Below are 21,928 nucleotides of genomic sequence, written 5' to 3'. Positions count from 1 at the left end.
TGGCACATGCTTGCATTCCCAACACAGCAGAAGCAGGTAGATCCAGACCCAAGGTCATCCTTGGTTACCTAGGGAGTTGGAGCCCAGCCTGGGCTATATGAGACCCTGTCTCAAACAACACCAAAGCAAAACAAAATTAGAGCCAGGCCAGATGTGTTGGCACACACATTTAATCCCGCTCTCAGAAGGCGAGGCAGGTGATTTCAAGGGCTAGCCTGGTCTAGAGAGTGAGTTCCAACGGGGTATACACAGTAAGATCCTGTCTAAGAGAAAGGAAGGGAAAGAAGGAGGGTTGTTGAAAAGACCCGCAACCTCCGGCTTCAGCAGGGTCATCTCCCCACCGCCCCATGTGGGAATTTCTTCCTCCCAGCCCAGCAGACTATGTGATGGAAACAGGAGCTCCATTTTCCCAGGAGAGCCTGAAGCCAGGATAGAGTGGACTAGGGAAAGGGCTGGACGAGGACTCCTGCGCTCTTTTCCCAGCAGGGGGAGCTCGAGACAGGAGTGACCCAGTGGGCTCTGGCCTCCAGATGGAGCCCAGCTGGACCTCAGAGGTTGTGGAGGGGGTACCTCCCAAGGCCCCACAGTTCCCTGGGGCCTGCCCGGGAGCTGGGTACTGGGCCTCTGAAGGAGGGAGGGCCAGGGGGACCATCCGGACTGGCATGTGTGCTGGGCAGCTCTCCTTCTCTTCTCTTTCTGTGTCGTGTGTGTGTGTGTGTGTGTGTGTGTGTGTGTGTGTGTGTGTCGGTCCCGCCCTCCACTCTGCTCTGCTCTGCCTCTTTGAATGTTCCATCTCTGCTAGGCATGGTGGCTCACACCTGTAATCTTAGCACTTGGAAGGCTGAGGAGTGAGGGTTGCCAGGAGTTGGAACCCAGCCTGGGCTTAGTGAGTTTCAGACCAGCCTGGGCTACATAATGAGAACCTGTATCAAAAAAAAAAAAAAAAAAAAAAAAAAAGCAAGCAAAAACTCCATTACCCTCTTTTGACCTCGTCAGCCACTGCAGCAGAAATGTCCCCTCCCAGGCCACATGAGCCAGAGGCCTCTCTCAGAGCCTCCTGACCAACTGTCCTGGTTGAGGGACCAGATGGTAGAGCAGCAAGCCCCAGCTTGCGAGCCCTCAGAGGCCTGGCCAGCTGGTCTGGCTTAGCTGTAGAGGCCCCTGCTCTCCTGCCACCCAAGGGGACATGTGGGACATTTACTGTAGGCCTTGCGGCTGCCCAGCCACATCCCTAAGGATGCCTCACCAAGCCCTTCCGGTGCAGGGCTTTCTGCCACTAACACGGTATCATCAAGGGCAAGAGTCAAGTCCATGTTCCTGCAATTGTGTACTCCAGGGTTCAAGTCTCTGTCCCACCACCGTATGACCAAGGCACGGGTCACATCCGAACATAGAAAATGTGGTGAAACATTTGGGCCTCTGATCCTATGGTGCTGAGTTCAAATTCTGCCTCTTGCAGGTTTATTCTGGGCTTCGGTTTCTGAAACCGGGAGTTGGGAAGGGAGCATGGGGGATCCAAGTGAGAACGAGGATGATGGGTCAGATCTTGTGGCCACAGGCTGTGGTGTGGCTGGAGACTGGGGACCTTTGGAAGACAACCTCTCCCTTCTTCCTTCCATTTTCTTTTCTTGCTTTCTTTGATACAGTGTCTTACTATGTAGCTTCAGATGGCCTGAAACTCAAAATGTAGACCAGGTTGGCCCTGCATGCACACATGCACAAAGATCTACCAGCCTCTGCTTCCAGAGTGCAGGATAAAAAAAAAAAGCCAGCACCACTTCAACTCCTGCAGATTGTTGAGCCACCTGATATAAGTGCTAGGAACTGAATTCTGCTCCTCTGGGAAAGCAGCTGTCCTGAGTAGCCAAGCCACGCCCCCAGTCCCTCACTGGGGGATTCTAGGCAGGGGCTCTACCACTGAGCCATGCCTCCAGTCCCTCCCATCTTTTAACTTTAATGTCTTTTTGGAAAATGGTATAATTTATATACTATACTATGCAGACTTTTATTCTCCTCCACACTTCTTATTTTTAAAAAACTTTTTTTTACTATCATGTATGTCTGCATATGATATGTGTATGCCACACATGTGGCGGTCAGAGAAGAACCTTCAAAAGTCAGTTCTCTCCTTCACCAAGAATATGGAAATCAGGTGGTTTACCCGCTGAGCGATCTCAGCCCACTTCCTTTTTCTTGAGACTGTAGCCCAGGCCACAACCCCACGTGCTGGGATTATAGGTGTTCACAACCCATGTCCAGCTTAATCTGTGATTTATTTTTTTAATGAGGAAGGACTCTGATCATACTTTTGTGTCTAATGAACCTTGTAATTTCAAGACGGGTAGTAGAGTGCCTGCCTAGCATGCACAAAACCCTGGGTTCGGTTCCCAGCACCACATAACTGGATGTGGCGGTACACGCTTGGAGTTGGAGGCGAGAGATTCAGGAGTTCAAAGTCATCCTCAGCTACTGGTGAGTTTGAGACCAGCCTGGGCTACGTGAGGCCCCAGCTCAAAAACAAGCAAGCAAACCAAGGACTAGTGCACTTGGAACCATTGACCGACCTTCACAGTCGGTTATGATCTAAGTATTCAGAATGTGTGGTGTTTTTATCAAAACGAGAGAAGTGTCGTCTCCATCTCAGGCCATGGGGTCACTGGCTAGGGAAAGTGTGGTAGCAGGAAGCTGGAACTTATTTATGTCATTTTAGACTGCCTTTGTGTTTGGTGTATTTATGTTCATGTGTGGGAGTGTGTGTGTATCTCGGGAAATCTGAGATTGTATGTCTTCCTTAGTCATGTTCTATCTCATTATATCTGCGTGTATGCGTGTATGCATGTGTGGTATGTGTGGTTGTGTGTAATACGTGCCCATTTGTGTGAATGTGATGTGGTGATGTGGGTATGTGGTGAACATGTGGAAGTCAGAGGATGACCTTGGGTGTCAGTCCTCCCAGTCCTTCTTACCCAAGTGCGCGCGTGCGTGTTGCTGCTGTGAACAGCAGGCTAGTTGGCCTTTGTGCTTCCCCTGACTCTTCGTGTCCACTTCCACATTGCTGGAGAAGCACTGGGCTGTAGACATGTGCTACCATGCCTGGCTTCTTACAGGCTCAGGGGATTTAAACCTGGGTCTGCTTGCTTACACAGCAAGCGTTTTACCTGAGGTCCCTTCCCCAGCCTTGAGATTCTCTGCTACAGTCTCCTAGCACTTGGGATGCTGGCTGCGAGGTTCAGTCTGGGCTGCATCATGGTGCTCAGAATGTGGGAGGGTCGGATATGTTCCCGAACTTGCCAAACCTGGAGTCCATAGGTGAAATCCCGGTTACTCAGGAAGTTGAGGCAGGAGAATCAGAAGTTCAGGTCTAACCTGGGCTACACACAGTGAGTTCAAGGCCAGCCTGAATTACTTACAGAGACCAATGCCTGAAAATAAAAATAAAAAGAGGCCTGGGGATGTCGTTCAGTGGGTAAGTTCTTGCCAAGAGCTTACCCATGAAAAGCTCTAGAGGCAGTAAATCAATTCATTGATTGATTAATTCAATTAAAAACTCTTTTGAGGGCCGGGCGGTGGTGGCGCATGCCTTTCATCCCAGCACTCGGGAGGCAGAGGCAGGCGGATCTCTGTGAGTTTGAGGCCAGCCTGGTCTATGAAGGGAGTTCCAGGACAGGCTCCAAAGCTACAGAGAAACCCTGTCTCAAAAAACAAAACAAAAAAAAAAACTCTTTTGAGAGGCAGAGACAGGCGGATCTCTGTGAGTTGGAGGCCAGCCTGGTCTACAAGAGCTAGTTCCAGGACAGGCTCCAAAGCCACAGAGAAACCCAATTTTTTCGAGACAGGACTTATCATGTAGCTCTGGCTGGCTTTGAACTCACAGAGATCCACCTGCCTTCTGAGTGCTGGGATTGAGGGCATGTACCAACATGCCTGGCAAATGCATACATCTTTAAGAACTACGTCTGAAGAGACAAAGATAGGTGAGGGGGAGGGAGAAGAAAGGAAGGTGTCATTTCTTCTGTCCAGTTATTTGCTTTAATCTGTTGCCTCTTAATTTTATTATTGCTGTATTTTCTTCTCTTTCATCTGGTTGGGATTAGCCAAGCACTCTGCAAGCACATTCTTTAGTGAAATATCTTATTAACCTAGAAATCGTCAGGAAAATGTAAAGTCTCTCCTCCGCCCACCCCCAGCCCCATGTCCCAAAGGAGCCTCAATGATTGGCTATATGAATGCTTCTAAATCCTTCTCTCGCATTCCCAAGTGTGTTCATATGGGCACATGGTTTCCTCGGTGTCTTTATTTTATTCCCAAGTGTGTTCATATGGGCACATGGTTTCCTCAGTGTCTTGATTTTATTTCATTTTCATGCTTAATTTAAATTTTTGAATAAATACAATTTCATGGTTCAGACATCAAAAACCATATGAAAAAAATCCTATGTGAAAATTTCCTCCAGCCCTGCCCTCCACTCTGTGAGTTCTCATCCCCCAGTAGGTGACATCTGCTGTCAATTTCTTGTTGACTCTAGGGATTTTTATCCATGTGCGATTCACCACAAATGCCTGCCACATGGAGGCTGTTGACCGCTTTCCCTCGGCCCGGCCACTCCTGGCTATTAGTCCACCCCCTTGCAGAGTTCCTTAACTGTTTCTGTCTTGTATTAGTCTTACTTTTCAGACTGCGTCTCAGTAGCCAAGGGTGACCTAGAACTTGCTGTGAGGATGAGAATGAATTCCTGGTCCCCTGCCTCCACCTCCTCAAGGCTGGATAGGTGTGTGCCACCTCACCTTGTCTGTCGTTTCATTCTTTTTATCTGTGTGTGTGTGTGCGTGCGTGTGTGTGTGTGTGTGTGCGTGTGTGTGTGTGGAGGTCCGGTGTATGCAGGCCACTTCACACATGTAGTGGTCAGAGGACAGACCCCTGCAAGTGTTGGTCTCACCCTCTGCCTTGTTTCAAATAGATCCCTAGTCTTTACTGCTGTGTATATCAGGCTTGCGGGGCCATGGGCTCCCCAAGATCCTCCAACCTTAGGAGTGCTGCGATTACAGATGCCCTACTGTGCTCAGCTCTACTGGGCTCTGGGGGTTCAAAGTCAGGTCCGTTTTTGTGACAAGCATTTTATCTTGTGACTGAGCCATTTGAACTATTTCCACAGGGCTACCAGTTAAGAAATGAAACTTCCTTCCTTCCTTCCTTCCTTCCTTCCTTCCTTCCTTCCTCCTTCCTTCCTTCCTTCCTTCCTTTCTTCCTTCCTTCCTTCCTTTCTTCCTTTCTTTTCGAGACAGGGTTTTTCTGTGTAACAGCTCTGGCTGTCTTGGAACTTGTTACATAGACCAGGCTGGCCTTGAACTCACAGAGATCCGCGAGCCTCTGCCTCCCGAGTGCTGGGATTAAAGGTGTGTGCCACCACCACCTGGCTGAAAATTCTTTTTAAAAAGAGAAACATTTATTATTTTTTTCAAATGATGGTGGTGGGTATGCGCATGAGTGCTGGTGCCCATGGAGGCCAGAGACATCAGATCCCCTTAGGGCTGGAGTGTCAGTTGGTTGTGAGCTGGGAACCAAACTCAGGTCCTCTGGAAAGTCACGTAACCACAGAGTCATCTCTCCAGGCCCCACCATTTCATTCTTTTTTCCTTTTTAATGATTTATGTATTGTATTGGTGTTTGCCTACACCTGTGTCTGTGTAAGGGTGTTGGATCCCCTGGAACTGGATTTACAGACAGTTGTGAGCTGCCATGTGGGTGCTGGGAATTGAACTTGGGTCCGTGGGAAGAACGGCCAGTACTCTTAACCACTGAGTCATCTCTCCAGCCCCCCATCTCTCTTTTTTCTCTCTCTCTTTCAAGACAGGATTTCCCTGTGTAGCCCTGGTTGTCCTGGACCAGGTTGACCTTGAACAGGTTGACCGCCTGCATTTGCTCCTGAGTGCTGGGATCCAGGGTGTGTGGTACCACCTCATTCCACCATTTCATTCTTAATGGATTGTGAGATTGTTTCCAATTTTCTTTCATTGTAAACCCTGCTGTGACGAAAGCCATGCGCAAACTTCTCTGTGTATAGGTGCCAGTATTTTTGGAGATCTGTTCCTGGCAGAGACAGCAGAAGCCCAGGGTCAGACTGTGCACCACTTGCTTTGGGTAGAAGCTGCCAAATTTGCTTATAAAAGGATCTACCCCTTACACCAGGCCTGCTGGTGGCTGAGGGTGCTCATTCCTGCATCTTTGCCAACACAGTGTAGCATTCAGTTTTTGCAGCTTTGCTAATGGGATGGCTAGAAGGAAGTCATGTACTAATTTACATTTTTCCTGACCATCAGTGGGACTGGGCAGCTTTCTGTTTATTCTGTATGCTGCCCATTTTCATCTGATGCCCATTTCTATTTGGGACAGTTTTTTCCTTGCTGATAGTATTTGTTTTTAGATTTTTTTTATTTAAATTTTTTTTTATTTTTTTGGATTTTTCAAGACAGGGTTTCTCCATAGCTTTTGGTTCCTGTCCTGGAACTAGCTCTTGTAGACCAGGCTGGCCTCGAACTCACAGAGATCTGCCTGTCTCTGCCCCCCCCCCCAGTGCTGGGATTAAAGGCGTGCGCCACCACCGCCCGGATTATTTTAAAATTTTATATTCATGTCTGCATTATACCTGAGGAGGCTGGAAGAGGATGTGGAATTACAGATAGTTGTGAGCCACCATGTGGGTCCTGGGAATTGAACCCAGGTCCTCCAGAAGAGCAGCCTGTGCTCTAAACCGCTGAGCCAGCCCTCCACTCCTGCTGACATCATTCTTTCATGCATTGCACACATCTCAAGAGAGACCTACTGTGTGCCAGGTACGGTTCCAGACGCCTGTACAGAACAGGGAAGCTGGCCTGGCCAGCGCTCAGGAGGCTCACGCTCTAGAAGCAGGGGAGCAATCTGAAAAAGCATGCGTGAAGCCAGTCGTTCACAGTGGAGTGCGCAGCCTTGACCCCAGCACTGTGGGTACTAATGGAGGGAGGTTTCCTGTGAGCTCCTTGCCAGTCAGGGCTACAGAGAAATACCATCTCCAAAAAGAATCCAGGCTTTAAAAGGTAGTTGTCTGTCAATGGCGGCTGCTATTGAAAAGCTAAGGCAGCAGGGGCAGGTTGGAGGATGTGGGGACTTCTCTGAGTGTTTTAAAGAAACCAGTTTTCTTTTTTTATTTTTTATGTGCATTGGTGTTTTTGCCAGGGTGTTTTATTGAATACTTTGGAACTGAATTTACAGAGAGTTGTGAGCTGCCCTGTGGGTGCTGGGAACTGAACCTGGGTCCTTTGAAAGGGCAGTCAGTGCTTTTAACCACTGAGCCATCTCTACAGCGCTAAAGAAACTAGTTTTAACCTGTCATGGTGATGCCCCAGAATTTGAGAGGTGAACGTAAAGACCAGGGGTTCAAGGTCATCTTGGCTATATAGTGAGTTTCGGTTTGAGGCTAGCCTGGGCTACTTGAGGGTCTGTCTACAAAAGAGAGAGTGGAAGGGTTGGAGAGGCTGCTCAGCTGCACTTGCAGAGAACCCAGACTCTGTTCCCAGGACTCATGCGGAGGCTCACACTCTGTCTTAGTAACTTTTTTTTATTTGCTGTAATAACACACCATGACCAAGGCGAGTTATAAAGAAAAGTATTTAATGTGGGGCTCCTTGTTCCAAAGGGCAGTAGGGTCCATGACTATCATGGGGGTGGGGCATAGCAGCAGGAGGCAGGCAGGCAGGCATAGCAGCAGGCGGGCAGGCAGGCAGGCATAGCAGCAGGCGGGCAGGCAGGCAGGCATAGCAGCAGGCAGGCAGGCAGGCAGGCATAGCAGCAGGCAGGCAGGCAGGCAGGCATAGCAGCAGGAGGCATAGCAGCAGGCAGGCAGGCAGGCATAGCAGCAGGCAGGCAGGCAGGCAGGCATAGCAGCAGGCGGGCAGGCAGGCAGGCATAGCAGCAGGCAGGCAGGCAGGCAGGCATAGCAGCAGGCAGGCAGGCAGGCAGGCAGGCATAGCAGCAGGCGGGCAGGCAGGCATAGCAGCAGGCGGGCAGGCAGGCATAGCAGCAGACATAGCAGCAGGCAGGCAGGCAGGCAGGCAGGCAGGCATAGCAGCAGGCAGGCAGGCAGGCAGGCAGGCATAGCAGCAGGCAGGCAGGCATAGCAGCAGGCAGGCATAGCAGCAGGCAGGCAGGCATAGCAGCAGGCAAGCAGGCATAGCAGCAGGCAGGCAGGCATAGCAGGCAGGCAGGAAGGCATAGCAGGCATAGCAGCAGGCAGGCAGGCAGGCATAGCAGCAGGCAGGCAGGCATAGCAGCAGGCAGGCAGGCATAGCAGCAGGCGGGGAAGGCAGGCAGGCATAGCAGCAGGCAGGCAGGCAGGCAGGCATAGCAGCAGGCAGGCAGGCAGGCAGGCAGGCATAGCAGCAGGCGGGCAGGCAGGCATAGCAGCAGGCGGGCAGGCAGGCATAGCAGCAGACATAGCAGCAGGCAGGCAGGCAGGCAGGCAGGCAGGCATAGCAGCAGGCAGGCAGGCAGGCAGGCAGGCATAGCAGCAGGCAGGCAGGCATAGCAGCAGGCAGGCATAGCAGCAGGCAGGCAGGCATAGCAGCAGGCAAGCAGGCATAGCAGCAGGCAGGCAGGCATAGCAGGCAGGCAGGAAGGCATAGCAGGCATAGCAGCAGGCAGGCAGGCAGGCATAGCAGCAGGCAGGCAGGCATAGCAGCAGGCAGGCAGGCATAGCAGGCAGGCAGGCAGGCATAGCAGGCATAGCAGCAGGCAGGCAGGCATAGCAGGCAGGCAGGCAGGCAGGCATAGCAGGCAGGCAGGCAGGCATAGCAGGCATAGCAGGCATAGCAGCAGGCAGGCAGGCATAGCAGCAGGCAGGCAGGCATAGCAGCAGTCAAGAAGGCATAGCAGCAGGCAGGCAGGCATAGCAGGCAGGCAGGCAGGCATAGCAGGCATAGCAGCAGGCAGGCAGGCATAGCAGGCAGGCAGGCAGGCATAGCAGGCATAGCAGCAGGCAGGCAGGCATAACAGGCATAGCAGCAGGCAGGCAGGCATAGCAGCAGGCAGGCATAGCAGCAGGCAGGCAGGCATAGCAGCAGGCAGGCAGGCATAGCAGCAGGCAGGCAGGCATAGCAGCAGGCAGGCAGAGAAGGCAGGCATAGCAGCAGGCAGGCAGGCAGGCAGGCATAGCAGCAGGCAGGCAGGCATAGCAAGCATAGCAGCAGGCAGGCAGAGAAGGCAGGCATAGCAGCAGGCAGGCATAGCAGGCAGGCATAGCAGCAGGCAGGCATAGCAGGCAGGCAGGCAGGCAGGCATAGCAGCAGGCACACCTCCTCTGTTGTAGTAGGAGTGGCGGGGCTGGATCCCCTGCACCCGGCCGCCCGCACGGCTAGCTTTACCCGAAATAATTACACGAAAACTGTATTCTTTTAAACATTGCTTGGCCCATTTCTATCTAGCCTCTTCTAGGCTAATTCTCGCACCTGGACTAGTCCATTTCTAATAATCTGCTGTAGCCCAACGAGGTGGCTTACCAGGGAGATTCTAGCCTACGTCCATCCTGGGTAGGAGCTTCATCGCGTGTGCCCCCGAGAGCTGAGCTATGGCATCTCTCTGAGGCGTCTGCCCCCGAGAGGAGAGCTGTCGAGTCTGAGCTCACTTCCTCTTCCTCCCAGCATTCTGTCCTGTTTACTCCACCCACCTGTGTTTTAACCTATGAGGGCCAAGCAGTTTTTTTATTGCTTAACCAATGAAATCAACAGATTGATATATGACACTCCCACATCACGCCTCTAACAAGGCCACACCTCCTAATCCTTTCCAAATAGTTCCACTAATTGGGAACCAAGTATTCAGATACATTAGCTTATAGGGCAATTATCATTCAAACCACCATACTGTCTGCAACTCCAGCTCCAGGGAATCCAGTGCCATGTTCTGTGCCTACAAGGGTACCAGTCACACATGTATGTAGTGTACAGACATACATGCAGGCAAGATACTTACACATAAAATAAAATATTGAAGATCACATATTGCTCTTCTAGAGGATACAGATTTGCTTTCCAAGTACCCATATCAGTCCACCTGTAACTCCAGCTCTAGGGAATCCAACGCCCTCTTCTGGCCTCCACAGTTACTGCACACATGTGGCATGCACACATACATATAAAAAATATAGATAAGTTTTAAGAAAAGCGAGCACTTGCCACCAAGCCTGATGATCTGAGTTCCACCCCAGACCACACAGTAGAAGGAATGAGTTAGCTCCCTCTAGTTGTCCCCTGACCTCCTCACGTGTGCCATGGCACAAGCATGCATGACTTCACATCACACACACACACATAACAAATACCTGCAAAAATTAGAGAAAAATGGCTTCCTGCTCGGCGCCTTTGGAATGACTTTCCCATTAGTTGTTTGCCTTCGGGTGCTTTGTTTGTGGCATACGACAGGGCTGGTGCAAGCATGCTTTAATGTGGTCTGATTTAGCATTGTTCACCCCTATTGGTTTTTATTCTTGGAAAGCCCCTCCCAACACTCTCAAAGCATTTGGGCCCCCTTTCTTCTCCTAATTTACAGATTTCCTCATTCCATTTAAGTCTTAAACCCATCTGCAGCTGTTAAAACAGAGAAAGGGCCCAGGTAAATCAGACCATTGCTTGGCCCATGCCCATCCATTAATCTTCGGGGATTTCAAGTGCTATAAGAGTTATTAATTTCCCTGTGTATTTTAAGATGGGTTTTCACGTATCCCAGGCTGACCTCGAACTCCTGATTCTTCCACTCTATCTCCCGAGTGCTAGAATGACAGGCTTGGATCACTACACTTGGTCTTCTGTGGTACTGGGGGATGGAAGGCAGGGTGTCCTTGCACGCCAAGCAAGCACTATCCCAACCAAGCTATTCCCCAGCCTCCAAATCACTGTAGCTTTGTGTTTGGTTTTATATCAGACAAGTTTGACCTACCAGTCAAATTATTTCTCTGGGTCTCAGTTTCCTACAGTAAAAAAGAGATTCATTCAACTTTGAAGAAAATTCATGAATGGATGGACCATATTAGTTGTGTGTGTGTGTGTGGGGGGGTGGTCCTTTGGAATTCTTTGAGAAAATAACCTTTGAGTTGAAATCTGATTAACAAATAAGAACATATCTGGCAGGACTCAAACTCACCACGCCCAGGCAAAAACTCCCGAGGTAGGGGCTGGTATGGAACTGTTCATGCAGAGGGAGAGTGGTTCTTCTGGGAGGCATTGAGCAGGGCGAGAGTGGAATGACCTGCCCAGGTGAGTGCCTTGTCACAGAAGAAGCCTGGGAGGAGGGTGGGACTGCTGACTGTGCCCCTGTACCCACAGTCCATGGAGTCTCAGGTGGAAGAGTGGTGCCGTGAGGTGGGCGAGCTGCAGGCGCAGACGGCGGCGCTGCCCCTGGAACAGGCCAGCAAGGACCTGGTGGGCGAGCGGCAGAGCGCGGTGGGCGAGCGCTTGGTGCGCCTGCTGGAGCCATTGCAGGAGCGCCGCCGCTTGCTCCTGGCCTCCAAGGAGCTGCATCAGGTGGCGCATGACCTGGACGACGAACTGGTGAGGCGGGGCGTGGGTGCGCGGAGACTTTGGGGCGGGATGTAAGGCCAGAGATTGACGTTATGGGCGCAGACGGTGAATGAAGCCAGGATTGACCCAGGGTGAGAATCAGATACATTCTTCAGTCCTTCGCTCCTTCACCTTATGTACTCTAGCCATTCATTCATTTGCTCATGAAACAAATTTTCTTTCCTTTCCTTTTCTTTCCTTCCCTCCCTCCCTCTCTCCCTCCCTCCCTCTCGTCCTCCTCGTCCTCCTCGTCCTCCTCCTCCTCCTCCTCCTCCTCCTCCTCCTTCTTCTTCTTCTTCTTCTTCTTCTTCTTCTTCCTCTCTCTCTCTCTCTCTCTCTCTCTCTCTCTCTCTCTCTCTCTCTCTCTCCTGTTTGAGACAGTCTCTTGTGGTCCAGCCTGGCCTGGAACCGGTTATGTAGCCAACTATGGCTGAATTCTTGATCCTCCTGCCTCATCCTCCCTAGTGTTGGGGTTACAAGTGTGCCCAGCATTCCTGGTCATGGAGTTGGTTGCCTCTTCTTTTGTGGGTCTTGACCCCTGACCCCGCTCATTTGCATTCATCTCACCAAATGCTCATCCACTCAATCATTCATCCATCCAATCATCTGTTTACCCTCACTTGGTCTTGGCCACGCCCTCAGACTGTGTGAGTCCAGGGCCCAGCAGGTGTCCAAGGCAGCCACTGTCTGTTGCTTTACGTAGAGGGCTCAGCCCTGCCACTAGGGGTGTCGGGGCGGCAGTGATGTTGACCCTCAGGGTTGATAGGAACTCAGAGAAGTTCAAAGTCAGAGGCTGGGGGTCTTCCTGGGGGAAAGGATGTGTAGACTGAGGAAACAGGACATAGAGGGATGGGAAGGGAACTCCAGAAAGCAAGGCCTGCATGTTGGAGGCCAAAGCTAAGTGGGTGTCTGCCTCAAGCGCAGAGAGCTGGATGGAGGGTGTCACACAGGACGCTGATGTCCCTGGGGCTGAGGTGAGCAACGTCACCCATGCTTATAAAGGGGTCTGAGGCTGGGGGGGAGGCAGCGATCCTTGGGTGCATTCTCTCACTGACCCTCTCCTGTCCTCCCCAGGCATGGGTCCAAGAGCGGCTGCCGCTGGCCATGCAGACAGAGCGAGGCAATGGCTTGCAGGCTGTCCAGCAGCACATCAAAAAGAACCAGGTGAGATGAGCCAGGTGAGGGCGTGAGGTAGGACCCTTGGGGGTGTGAGTGCTAGGAAAGAAGCCAGTTAAATACCTGTTAGAGGGGTTGGGCATGTGGCTCAGTGGTGTCTGGGCACATGGCTCAGTGGTGGCTGGGCACGTGGCTCAGTGGTGGCTGGGCACGTGGCTCAGTGGTTTAGAGCACTGACTGCTCTTCCAGGGGATCCAGAACCTACAAGGTAGCTCACAACTGTCTCTAACTCCAAATCCAGAGCATCCAGAACCCTCACATAGATATACATCCAGACAAAATACCAATGCACATAAAATAAAAATAAATAAATCAGCCGGGCAGTGGTAGCACACACCCTTAATCCCAACACTCGGGAGGCAGAGGCAGGCAGATCTCTGTGAGTTTGAGGCCAGCCTGGTCTCCAAGAGCTAGTTCCAGGCTCCAAAACTACAAAAAAACAAAAACAAAAACAAAAACAAAAAAACAAACCCTGTCTCGAAAAACCACACACACACAAATAAATAAATCATTTTTAAAAACCTAGATGAGTAGATGGGAGTGAGAGAATGCCGCCTCTCGTCCTTGACCAGGGTAGTAGGTAGATCCAGGTGCGTCTAGAGTCCGTCAGGAGTCTCTGCTTCTTTTTTGTTGTTACAGAGTGAACTTTGTTGTCAGGTCACAGTCTTGTCTTTAATTGGTGATGAAAGGCCCCCAACAGATGCATGTTTACCTGTTGCCACCAAAACCAAAGAGAACTGGGGTGTGGCTCAGAGGTAGAGCACCTGCCTAGAATCCCCCAGTGTGGGGCTGGGGTCCTGGCTCAGTAGTAAAGTGCTTTCTTAGCCTTCCAAAGGTCCCAGGTTCAATCTCACTACAAATGACTACTCTTCCTCCAGTCACAAGCTACTAATAGATCCTTAGCTAGGCTAAGCTAGCCCTTCACACAGGGCTTCTCAGTAGCTTGATCACGTGCAGGACTTAAGCAGGTAGTGACAGCTGCTGAGTCCAGGAGGTCCTTCCTTTCTTACAAATCCTATTTGACAGTACAGTCTTTGGAGCCAGCCTCCAGTTTTCCCTGGGACTGCACTTCTCTTGTCAGGGCCAGTTTTCCCACCTGTAGCATGTGGGTATCAGTGAGTGGTACCTGGCAAGTGGCAGGGGATCTGAGGGTGTTCTTTCTAGCTCAGCCGCCCTGCCAGTCGCGGAAGGGCTCGGTGTGTCATGGAGATTTTGCCACCCCTCCGTTCGATGTTTCATTCACAGGGCCTGCGGCGGGAGATCCAGGCGCATGGGCCGCGCTTGGAGGAGGTGCTGGAGCGCGCGGGCGCGCTGGCTTCGCTGCGCAGCCCGGAGGCTGAGGCGGTGCGCCGGGGCCAGGAGCAGCTGCAGAGCGCTTGGACCGGACTACGGGAGGCAGCAGAACGAAGGCAGCAGACGCTGGACGCTGCCTTCCAGGTGGAACAGTACTACTTTGATGTGGCGGAGGTGGAGGCGTGGCTGGGCGAGCAGGAGCTGCTCATGATGAGTGAGGACAAGGGCAAGGTGCGCCCAGAACAGGGGTGAGGGGGTCTGGCACACCGGAGCTGGGGAGGCCCGGCCTCTGCCGCCTTATCGCGGGCGCCATGTACTCCTAGGATGAACAGAGCACCCTGCAGCTGCTTAAGAAGCACTTGCAACTGGAGCAGGGCGTGGAGAACTACGAGGAAAGCATTGCACAGCTGTCGCGCCAGTGTCGGGCACTGCTGGAGATGGGACACCCAGACAGGTGGGTGAGCGGGGGGCGGGGCTAATTCGGAGGGAAAGGCCCAAGGAAGGCTAGGACCGAGTTAGAGTAGCAGCGCCAGGTTTGATGGGGCACTCATGTATTCCCAGCATCCAGGAGACTGACAGTAGGATTGCTGCAAATTTGAGAGTTCCAGGCCAGAAAGATTCACATAGAGAGATCCTATCTGACAGAGAGAAAAAAGACAGTGAGATAAATAGATGGCATATAGCCAGGACAGGCCGGAGATGACTTCTTACAGTGTTTGGGAAGACTGGATAACCTGGACTGCTGACATCAGAATGGGGCAGAGCCAGAGCCATCCTGGAATAGCTGGGTGATGCGACCTTGCTGAGCCTCTAGGAGGCTTGGCTGGCGGTGGGATCTTAGAGGGACAACAGATTAAGACCGTGTCCAGAAGCCCAGAAGAGGAGACTGAAGGTGGACCTGAGTCTTGAGGGAAGGAGTTAGGAACCCTAATCACATCACTGTGGAGCAACAAGGGACCAAAGATAGGAACTAGGCAAATAAAACCAATAAAGGATGCTGGGTAGGGATGGGGGAGGGTGAGTATATCCAGTTATGAAAACAGTAGTGAGGGACCAGGAATTCCAGTGGTCCTTAGCTACATAGAGAATTTGAGGCCAGCATGGGCTTCATGAGTCCCTGTCATTAGGGGAAAAAATACCCATTCATGGTACATTCAGTGCCTAGCAAAATATTAATTATTGATACTATGGTATTATATTTTTGGTATCACTTACTGTTATTGCCAAAGCAGTGAGTACCACGCTGGCTCAGTGTGAGATTTGCAGAAAACTGCCCCCACCAGAGGGGGATCTTAAAGAGACAGGACCCTGGCAAAGATTCAGGAGAAGCAGTCCTCCCTTGGGAGGGAGTCTTGGGGGTTTCCCTATTGTCCCCTATCTGCCCTCAGTGAGCAGATCAGCCGGCGACAGTCCCAGGTGGATCGCCTCTATGTGGCCCTCAAAGAACTGGGTGAAGAACGCAGGGTGAGCCTGGAGCAGCAGTACTGGCTATACCAGCTCAGTCGCCAGGTGGACGAGCTGGAACACTGGATTGCCGAGAAGGAGGTGGTGGCTGGCTCCCCGGAGCTGGGCCAGGACTTCGAGCATGTGTCGGTGAGGGGTCTTGTGAATTCCATGTCTTAGTTATGTTTCTGTTGGGACAAAACACTGTGATCAGGGCAGCTTATAAAAGAAGGTGTTTAATTGGCTTTACAGTGTCAGAGGGTTCGAGTCCATGATGGTGGAATAGAGAGAGGTATGGTGCCAGGAACAGCTGAGAGCCAACATCGTGACCCAAAAGTAGGAGGCAGAAAGAGGCACATTGGGATGGCCCCAGTCTTTGAAAACCTCAAAGCCTACCCCCGGTGACGGACTTTCTCCACCGAGGCCACGCCTCCTAATCCTTCCCAAATACTTCCACTAACTAGAGACCCAGTATTCAAACATATGAGCCTATGAGGCCCTTCTCATTCAAACCACCCCACACCAACGATACTAGCGACCACTGTGCATCCTATGAAGGCCTCTGGGCCTCCTTTCGAATGACCTCACCTCGTCGCCCTGACACACGTGCGTTTACACACACACACACACACACACACACACACACGAGCACTTGTGGCACCTGAGAGGTGAGAGCAGGTGAATCAGGAATTCCAGGCATCTTTGGTTACACAGTAAGTTTCAGGCCAGCCTTGGCTACCTAAGATCTTGTCACACATACACACAAAACACCACACATGCTACACTCAATGCCTAGCATGGTGTCAGTTATTAATACTATATATCAGTTATTAATACTATATATAGTGGGTGACTATGTAGCATTGTCACCCACTTAGGTATTTTTCTCACCCCACACCTTGTCCAGGTGCTACAGGAGAAATTCTCAGAGTTCGCCAGTGAGACCGGAACGGCAGGGCGGGAGCGGCTGGCAGCGGTCAACCAGATGGTGGACGAGCTGATTGAGTGCGGCCACACAGCGGCGGCCACCATGGCTGAGTGGAAGGATGGGCTGAATGAGGCCTGGGCCGAACTCCTGGAGCTCATGGGCACTCGGGCCCAGCTGCTCGCTGCCTCTCGGGAGCTGCATAAGTTCTTCAGTGATGCCCGAGAACTTCAAGGGCAGATTGAGGAGAAGCGGAGGCGGCTGCCCCGCCTGACGGCACCACCAGAGCCCAGACCCAGTGCCAGCTCCATGCAGCGAACCCTGCGAGCCTTTGAGCACGATCTGCAGCTCCTCGTGTCCCAGGTGGGGTGACTGGCAGCCTAAGAGCAGGGTGGGAGTGCCTGAGCAGTGGGGCTGGGAGTGTAGGCAACGCAGCAGACAGCTGCTGTAGAGTCAGCAGGCTGACAGTGAACAGAGAAAGCGGCCTGGGGACAAGGGGAAACTGGACAGATAGAAAGTGGAGATCTTAGATAGGCGGTGGTGGCGCATGCCTTTAATCCCAGCACTTGGGAGGCAGAAGCAGGTGGATCTTTGTGAGTTTGAGGCCAGCCTAGTCTACAAGAGCTAGTTCCAGGACAGGCTCCAAAACTACAGAGAAACCCTGTCTCAACACCCCCCCCCCAAAAAAAGAAAGAAAGAAAGAAGAAAGAAAGAAAGAAAGACAGACAGACGAGATCTTTTACCATGCCAAGGAATCCAGTCGAGACTGGGGGCAGATGGCAATGCTGAAATTTATTCCTTTTTTTTTTTTTTTTTTTAAAGAGAGCCAGCCCTGACTGGCTTGAGACTTTTTGACTGTACCAGGCTGACCTTGAACTTGCAGTGAGCTTCCAGCCTTGGGTGTCGTAGCTCAGGCCTGAAAGCCTGAAACCTTAAGCACTCAGGAGGCTGAGACAGGAGGCTCATCAAGAGTTCAAGGCCCGGCTAGGCTACAAAACATGACCCTGTCCCGAAAAAAAAAAAGAAAGAAAGAAAAGAAATTTATGTAAACTGCCAGACATAACATCACACCCCCATAATCCCAGGAAGATCCCAAATTTAGGCTAATTTGACTACACAGTGACATCTTTACTTAAAACAAAAATTGGGAAGGTATTTGGAAGCTGGGTTACTAGTAGGTGACTAATAGGTCTGATGTAAACTGGGGGAAAAACCCAGGAATTATATCAAACAGACACCAGGGTAGAAAGAGGGCTCCTGGGAAAATCAAATGGCTCTGAGAGAAGAGAAAGGCAGACTTGTGTGGAAGAGCAGGCAATGGACACGGCAGAAGGAGTTATCAGAGCATTTTAGGCAGCCAAATGAAAGAAACCTGGTAGTAAAGATAAAAGCCAGAGCACGGGTACGGATAGGTCAGTGAACAATCGATCAGGCAGTAGGCTTAAGCCTGAGTAGGCGAAGTCAGAAGGCGGTCCAGGAGCCTTAGGGAAGAAACAGGGTGAAGCTTAGCCATGTGGGTGGGGAAAAGGGATGAGCTTCAGTCAAAAGGCAGGGGCCTGGGTCGCCGGGGGGGGGGGGGGGGGGGGGGGGGGGGGGGGGGGACCTGGGCTGTAGAGGCGGAGGAAAGGGAGGAACCTGGGCTACGGGGTCAGGGGAGAGAGGAGCCTGGACCACGGAGGAGGGACGAGGGGCCACAGGTGCTGTCGGAAGGAAGGGTGGAGGCTGGGTCAAGTGAGATGAGTAAGGGTGGAGGCTGGGTCAAGTGAGATGAGTAAGAAAGCGGAGCCTGTGCCCGCACACACGGCGGGTCATGCCCCTCAGGTACGGCAGCTGCAGGAGGGGGCGGCCCAGCTGCGGACGGTGTATGCGGGCGAGCACGCCGAGGCCATCGCCAGCCGCGAGCAGGAGGTGTTGCAGGGCTGGAAGGAGCTGCTGGCAGCCTGTGAGGATGCTCGTCTGCACGTCAGCTCCACGGCCGATGCGCTGCGCTTCCACAGCCAGGCCCGTGACCTGCTTTCCTGGATGGATGGCATCGCGGGCCAGATCGGGGCAGCTGACAAACCCAGGTGCCCCCCGCCTCATCTTGAGCTTTTTGCTTACCTATGGTGGTCTTCAGTAGCTGCCCCACCTCCAACAGCCCCTTCGTAAAGTGCCTCTGTGTGCCAGGCACTGTTCTGGGTGCTCCAGATGTGTGAGGATCCTTTTTAGGCTTGGCCTAGGGTGCTTTCTGCCCTGGATCCTATCCGGGTGTTCACACTGGCCTCCCTGTGGGCATGTCACAGTAAGGCCTGGCCAGGACCGAGAGAAAGCTGTGAGACCATTGTCACAGTCAGTAAAGCAGATGCTGCAACTTAACCTAGTAGGTACTCCTTAGATCTTTACGCAGTAGTTTGGGGTCAGTGTCCAGCAGAAGTCAAACCTGAGCTAAGCCTGGTGGCACAGGCAGATCCACTTGGATACTCAGGGAGCTGAGGCAGCAGAATGAGTTCAGGGCTAGATGGATAACTTAACAAGACCCTGCCTCAAAATAAAAAAAAAAACAAACACAAGGGTTGAGGATGTTACTCAGTCATCTTCAGCGACATAGCCAGTTCCAGGCCAGCATGTGCTACACGAGACCCTGTTGAAGGGATGGAGAAGGAGGGGAAGTCGGACCTGAAGTTCTAGACACACTAAAGCAAACTTTGGCACTTTCGGATCACTACCTCAGAACTTGGCCAGAGAAGGTCGATGTCCTGGGGTTCTGTAGAACAGCAGTGTCAATGTGCTCTTTGGGAGCTGCATCTAAGGGGCAGCCTGAGGGTGGTTGCATGCGGCTTAGATCCCTGTCCCCTCCCCGCTGCAGGGATGTGTCGTCGGTGGAGGTGCTTATGAACTACCACCAGGGTCTGAAGACAGAACTGGAGGCTCGTGTGCCTGAGCTGACGGCCTGCCAGGAGTTGGGGCGCTCCCTATTACTCAACAAGAGTGCCATGGCTGATGAGGTGGGGGAGAAACATGGGGTCCCTCTCTGCTCCTACCTTTTGCCTACCCCGATGCCTCTCTCACCCCACCCACACACTCCCAGATCCAGGCGCAGCTGGACAAGCTGGGAACCCGGAAGGAGGAGGTGTCTGAGAAGTGGGACCGTCACTGGGAGTGGCTGCAGCAGAGTGAGTAAGGCCCACACACCAGTGCCTCAGCACGCATGGGACAAACCTCTGCACCAGAGGGTGACAAGTGACATGAGCATGCTTTGCATGTCGTCCTTGGGTGCCCAGAACCAAACCCCTGGGGCTGGGAGGGTGAATGAGAGGGCTGTCTTACTTTTGAGCTCAGCCCCCCATGTGAGGGTATCCTAATGCAATACAATGTTTTAAGTTCTCATTACTCTGAAGGCTGGACTAGGGGTAGCCCGAGGGGATCCCCAGAAAACCTTAGCTTCCACCCCAGGCAAAGGTCTGAGGCTCGCCTGGCGCCTCACCTCCTATGCCTGCCCCCAGTGCTGGAGGTGCACCAGTTTGCTCAGGAGGCCGTGGTGGCTGATGCCTGGCTGACAGCCCAGGAGCCACTCCTACAGAGCCGGGAGCTGGGCAGCAGTGTGGACGAGGTGGAGCAGCTTATCCGGCGACATGAGGCCTTCAGAAAAGCAGCCGCAGCCTGGGAGGAGAGGTTCAGCTCTCTACGGCGCTTGACCACGGTCAGACCCCAGATCCCACCTCCCACCCACCATCCCTATATGTTAGACTTGCTTGGGTGCCTGGCCCTGCACTGGGCAGCACTGGACATAGGTCCTTCCTGGGCTGTAAGGGAAGGCAGAGGGACATACCTGTAACTGACTGTTAAGAACCCAGAGGGGCCCACAATTTTTAATGAAAAATAGGTTGAGTCTGGGGAGATGAAACAGGGCAGGGATTTGAGGGGTCTGTGGGAACACAGAAGCCCTTGGTCTGGTCTTGAAGAGTCCAGTATGAGACTTGAAGAACCCTGCTAACGCAAAGACCTTGTTGTGATAACATGCCTCAGGGTCCTGAGGGGCTGTTAGGGAAGATGTGGTGGAAGGGGTCAGAAAAGCACCCAGAGAAGGTGACTGTTGAGCTGTCAGAGGGGTGGTGGCACACACCTCATTCCCAGCATTTGGGAGGTGGCAACAAAAGCCATCAGAAGTTAGTGCAAGGTCATCCTCAGTAATAACGAGTTTGGAGCCAGTCTGGGCTACATGGAGCCCTGTTTTCCATGTAGATCCCACCACACACACACCCCAAAACAAAGACCAAAACAAGCAGAAGGGAAGGGAAGGGAGGAAGAAAGACAGGGAGGGGAGGCCCCTTTTCCCCTACAAGATCAATGGGTGTTTGTGGAAAGAACAAGGATTTGGTTTTGGTCAAGAATAGGCAATGCCTGAAAACCCTGTTTTTCCAAGAAGCTAAGCTAAACAGCGAGGAAGAATGCCCAGACCTTCGCGAACGACTCTCTAGGCTCCGCCCCATTCCCCCGACCTGACCTGACTTTTCTACCCCCTCCCCCAGATCGAGAAACTCAAGGCAGAGCAGAGCAAGCAGCCACCCACCCCCTTGCTGGGACGCAAGTTCTTTGGGGACCCCACTGAGCTGGCGGCCAAGGCAGCGCCTTTGCTACGTCCTGGGGGTTATGAGCCCTTGGCTCGCCGGGCCTCCGACACGCTGTCAGCCGAGGTGCGGACCCGGGTTGGGTATGTGCGCCAGGAGCTCAAGCCCGAGCGTCTCCAGCCGCGTATTGACCGGCTCCCTGAGGTCCCGGGGAGGGTAGAACCCGCGGCCCCAACAGCCACAGCGCTGGACACAACGGACACCCCTGGAACCCCGGCGCTGACAGAACAGGTCCGGCCCCGGTCGGAGCGCCAGGAGTCAGCGGATCGTGCGGAGGAGCTGCCACGGAGACGACGGTCAGAACGCCAGGAGTCCACCGAACAACCAGAGGAGGCTGCGCGGAGGCGGCGGTCGGAGCGCCAGGAGTCCGCGGACCACGAGGCACCACATAGCCTTACTTTGGGTCGCTATGAGCAGATGGAGAGGCGGCGGGAGCGGCGGGAGAGGAGGTTGGAGAGACAGGAGTCTAGCGAACAGGAGACACCAACCAGAGGAGAGCTGGTCAAAGGGTGAGGACCTCTGTGACCAAGGTGTTAGGGGAAGGGAAAGCTGTGGTCTAGAGGGCCCAAGGGCTGGGCTTCTGGGCTCAGAACTGCCCAAGTGAGCACGGTGGTGGCAAGTCTGTAATGCTAGCATTTCTGAGGCCATGGCGGGAGGCCCAGGAGCAGTGACGGAAACAGACTTTTTACTAAACTGTGAAGACCGGAGATTTAGGACTGGGGGGAAAAGCCCAGGGGACTTAGAAACTCAGGGGGATGTGTATAGAACACAACAGTATGTTTAAAAGCTCAAAGACACCAGCTTGCCTTTTGCTCTGCTTAAAACTCAAAGGACACGCAGGCGGTGGTGGCGCAGGCCTTTAGTTACTGCACTCGAGAGACCAAGGCAGGAGGATCTCTTTG

General features: G+C 52.7%; 1 protein-coding gene across 4 annotated transcripts in view; it reads left to right on the top strand.

Annotated features, from left to right (window-relative positions):
* Positions 1 to 21,928, top strand: part of Sptbn4 (spectrin beta, non-erythrocytic 4) — a 90,988-nt gene that overhangs the window by 61,922 nt on the left and 7,138 nt on the right. For all 4 annotated transcript variants that reach the window (XM_041653415.1, XM_041653414.1, XM_041653413.1 and 1 more), the window contains 11 exons: positions 11,349 to 11,573; positions 12,657 to 12,746; positions 14,004 to 14,282; positions 14,375 to 14,505; positions 15,440 to 15,644; positions 16,402 to 16,782; positions 18,241 to 18,485; positions 19,265 to 19,403; positions 19,487 to 19,571; positions 19,902 to 20,098; positions 20,928 to 21,535. In XM_041653415.1, coding sequence (XP_041509349.1) covers positions 11,349 to 11,573; positions 12,657 to 12,746; positions 14,004 to 14,282; positions 14,375 to 14,505; positions 15,440 to 15,644; positions 16,402 to 16,782; positions 18,241 to 18,485; positions 19,265 to 19,403; positions 19,487 to 19,571; positions 19,902 to 20,098; positions 20,928 to 21,535 — 2,585 coding nt within the window. The remainder of the gene's footprint in view (positions 1 to 11,348; positions 11,574 to 12,656; positions 12,747 to 14,003; positions 14,283 to 14,374; positions 14,506 to 15,439; positions 15,645 to 16,401; positions 16,783 to 18,240; positions 18,486 to 19,264; positions 19,404 to 19,486; positions 19,572 to 19,901; positions 20,099 to 20,927; positions 21,536 to 21,928) is intronic.

The sequence above is a fragment of the Microtus oregoni genome, unplaced genomic scaffold (genome assembly GCF_018167655.1).
Source record: "Microtus oregoni isolate MIOR12 unplaced genomic scaffold, Mior012 000006F_ref0000085, whole genome shotgun sequence".
Taxonomy (NCBI): domain Eukaryota; kingdom Metazoa; phylum Chordata; class Mammalia; order Rodentia; family Cricetidae; genus Microtus; species Microtus oregoni.
The sequence above is the reverse complement of the archived record's forward strand: the minus strand, read 5'-3'. Positions and strand labels throughout refer to the sequence as shown.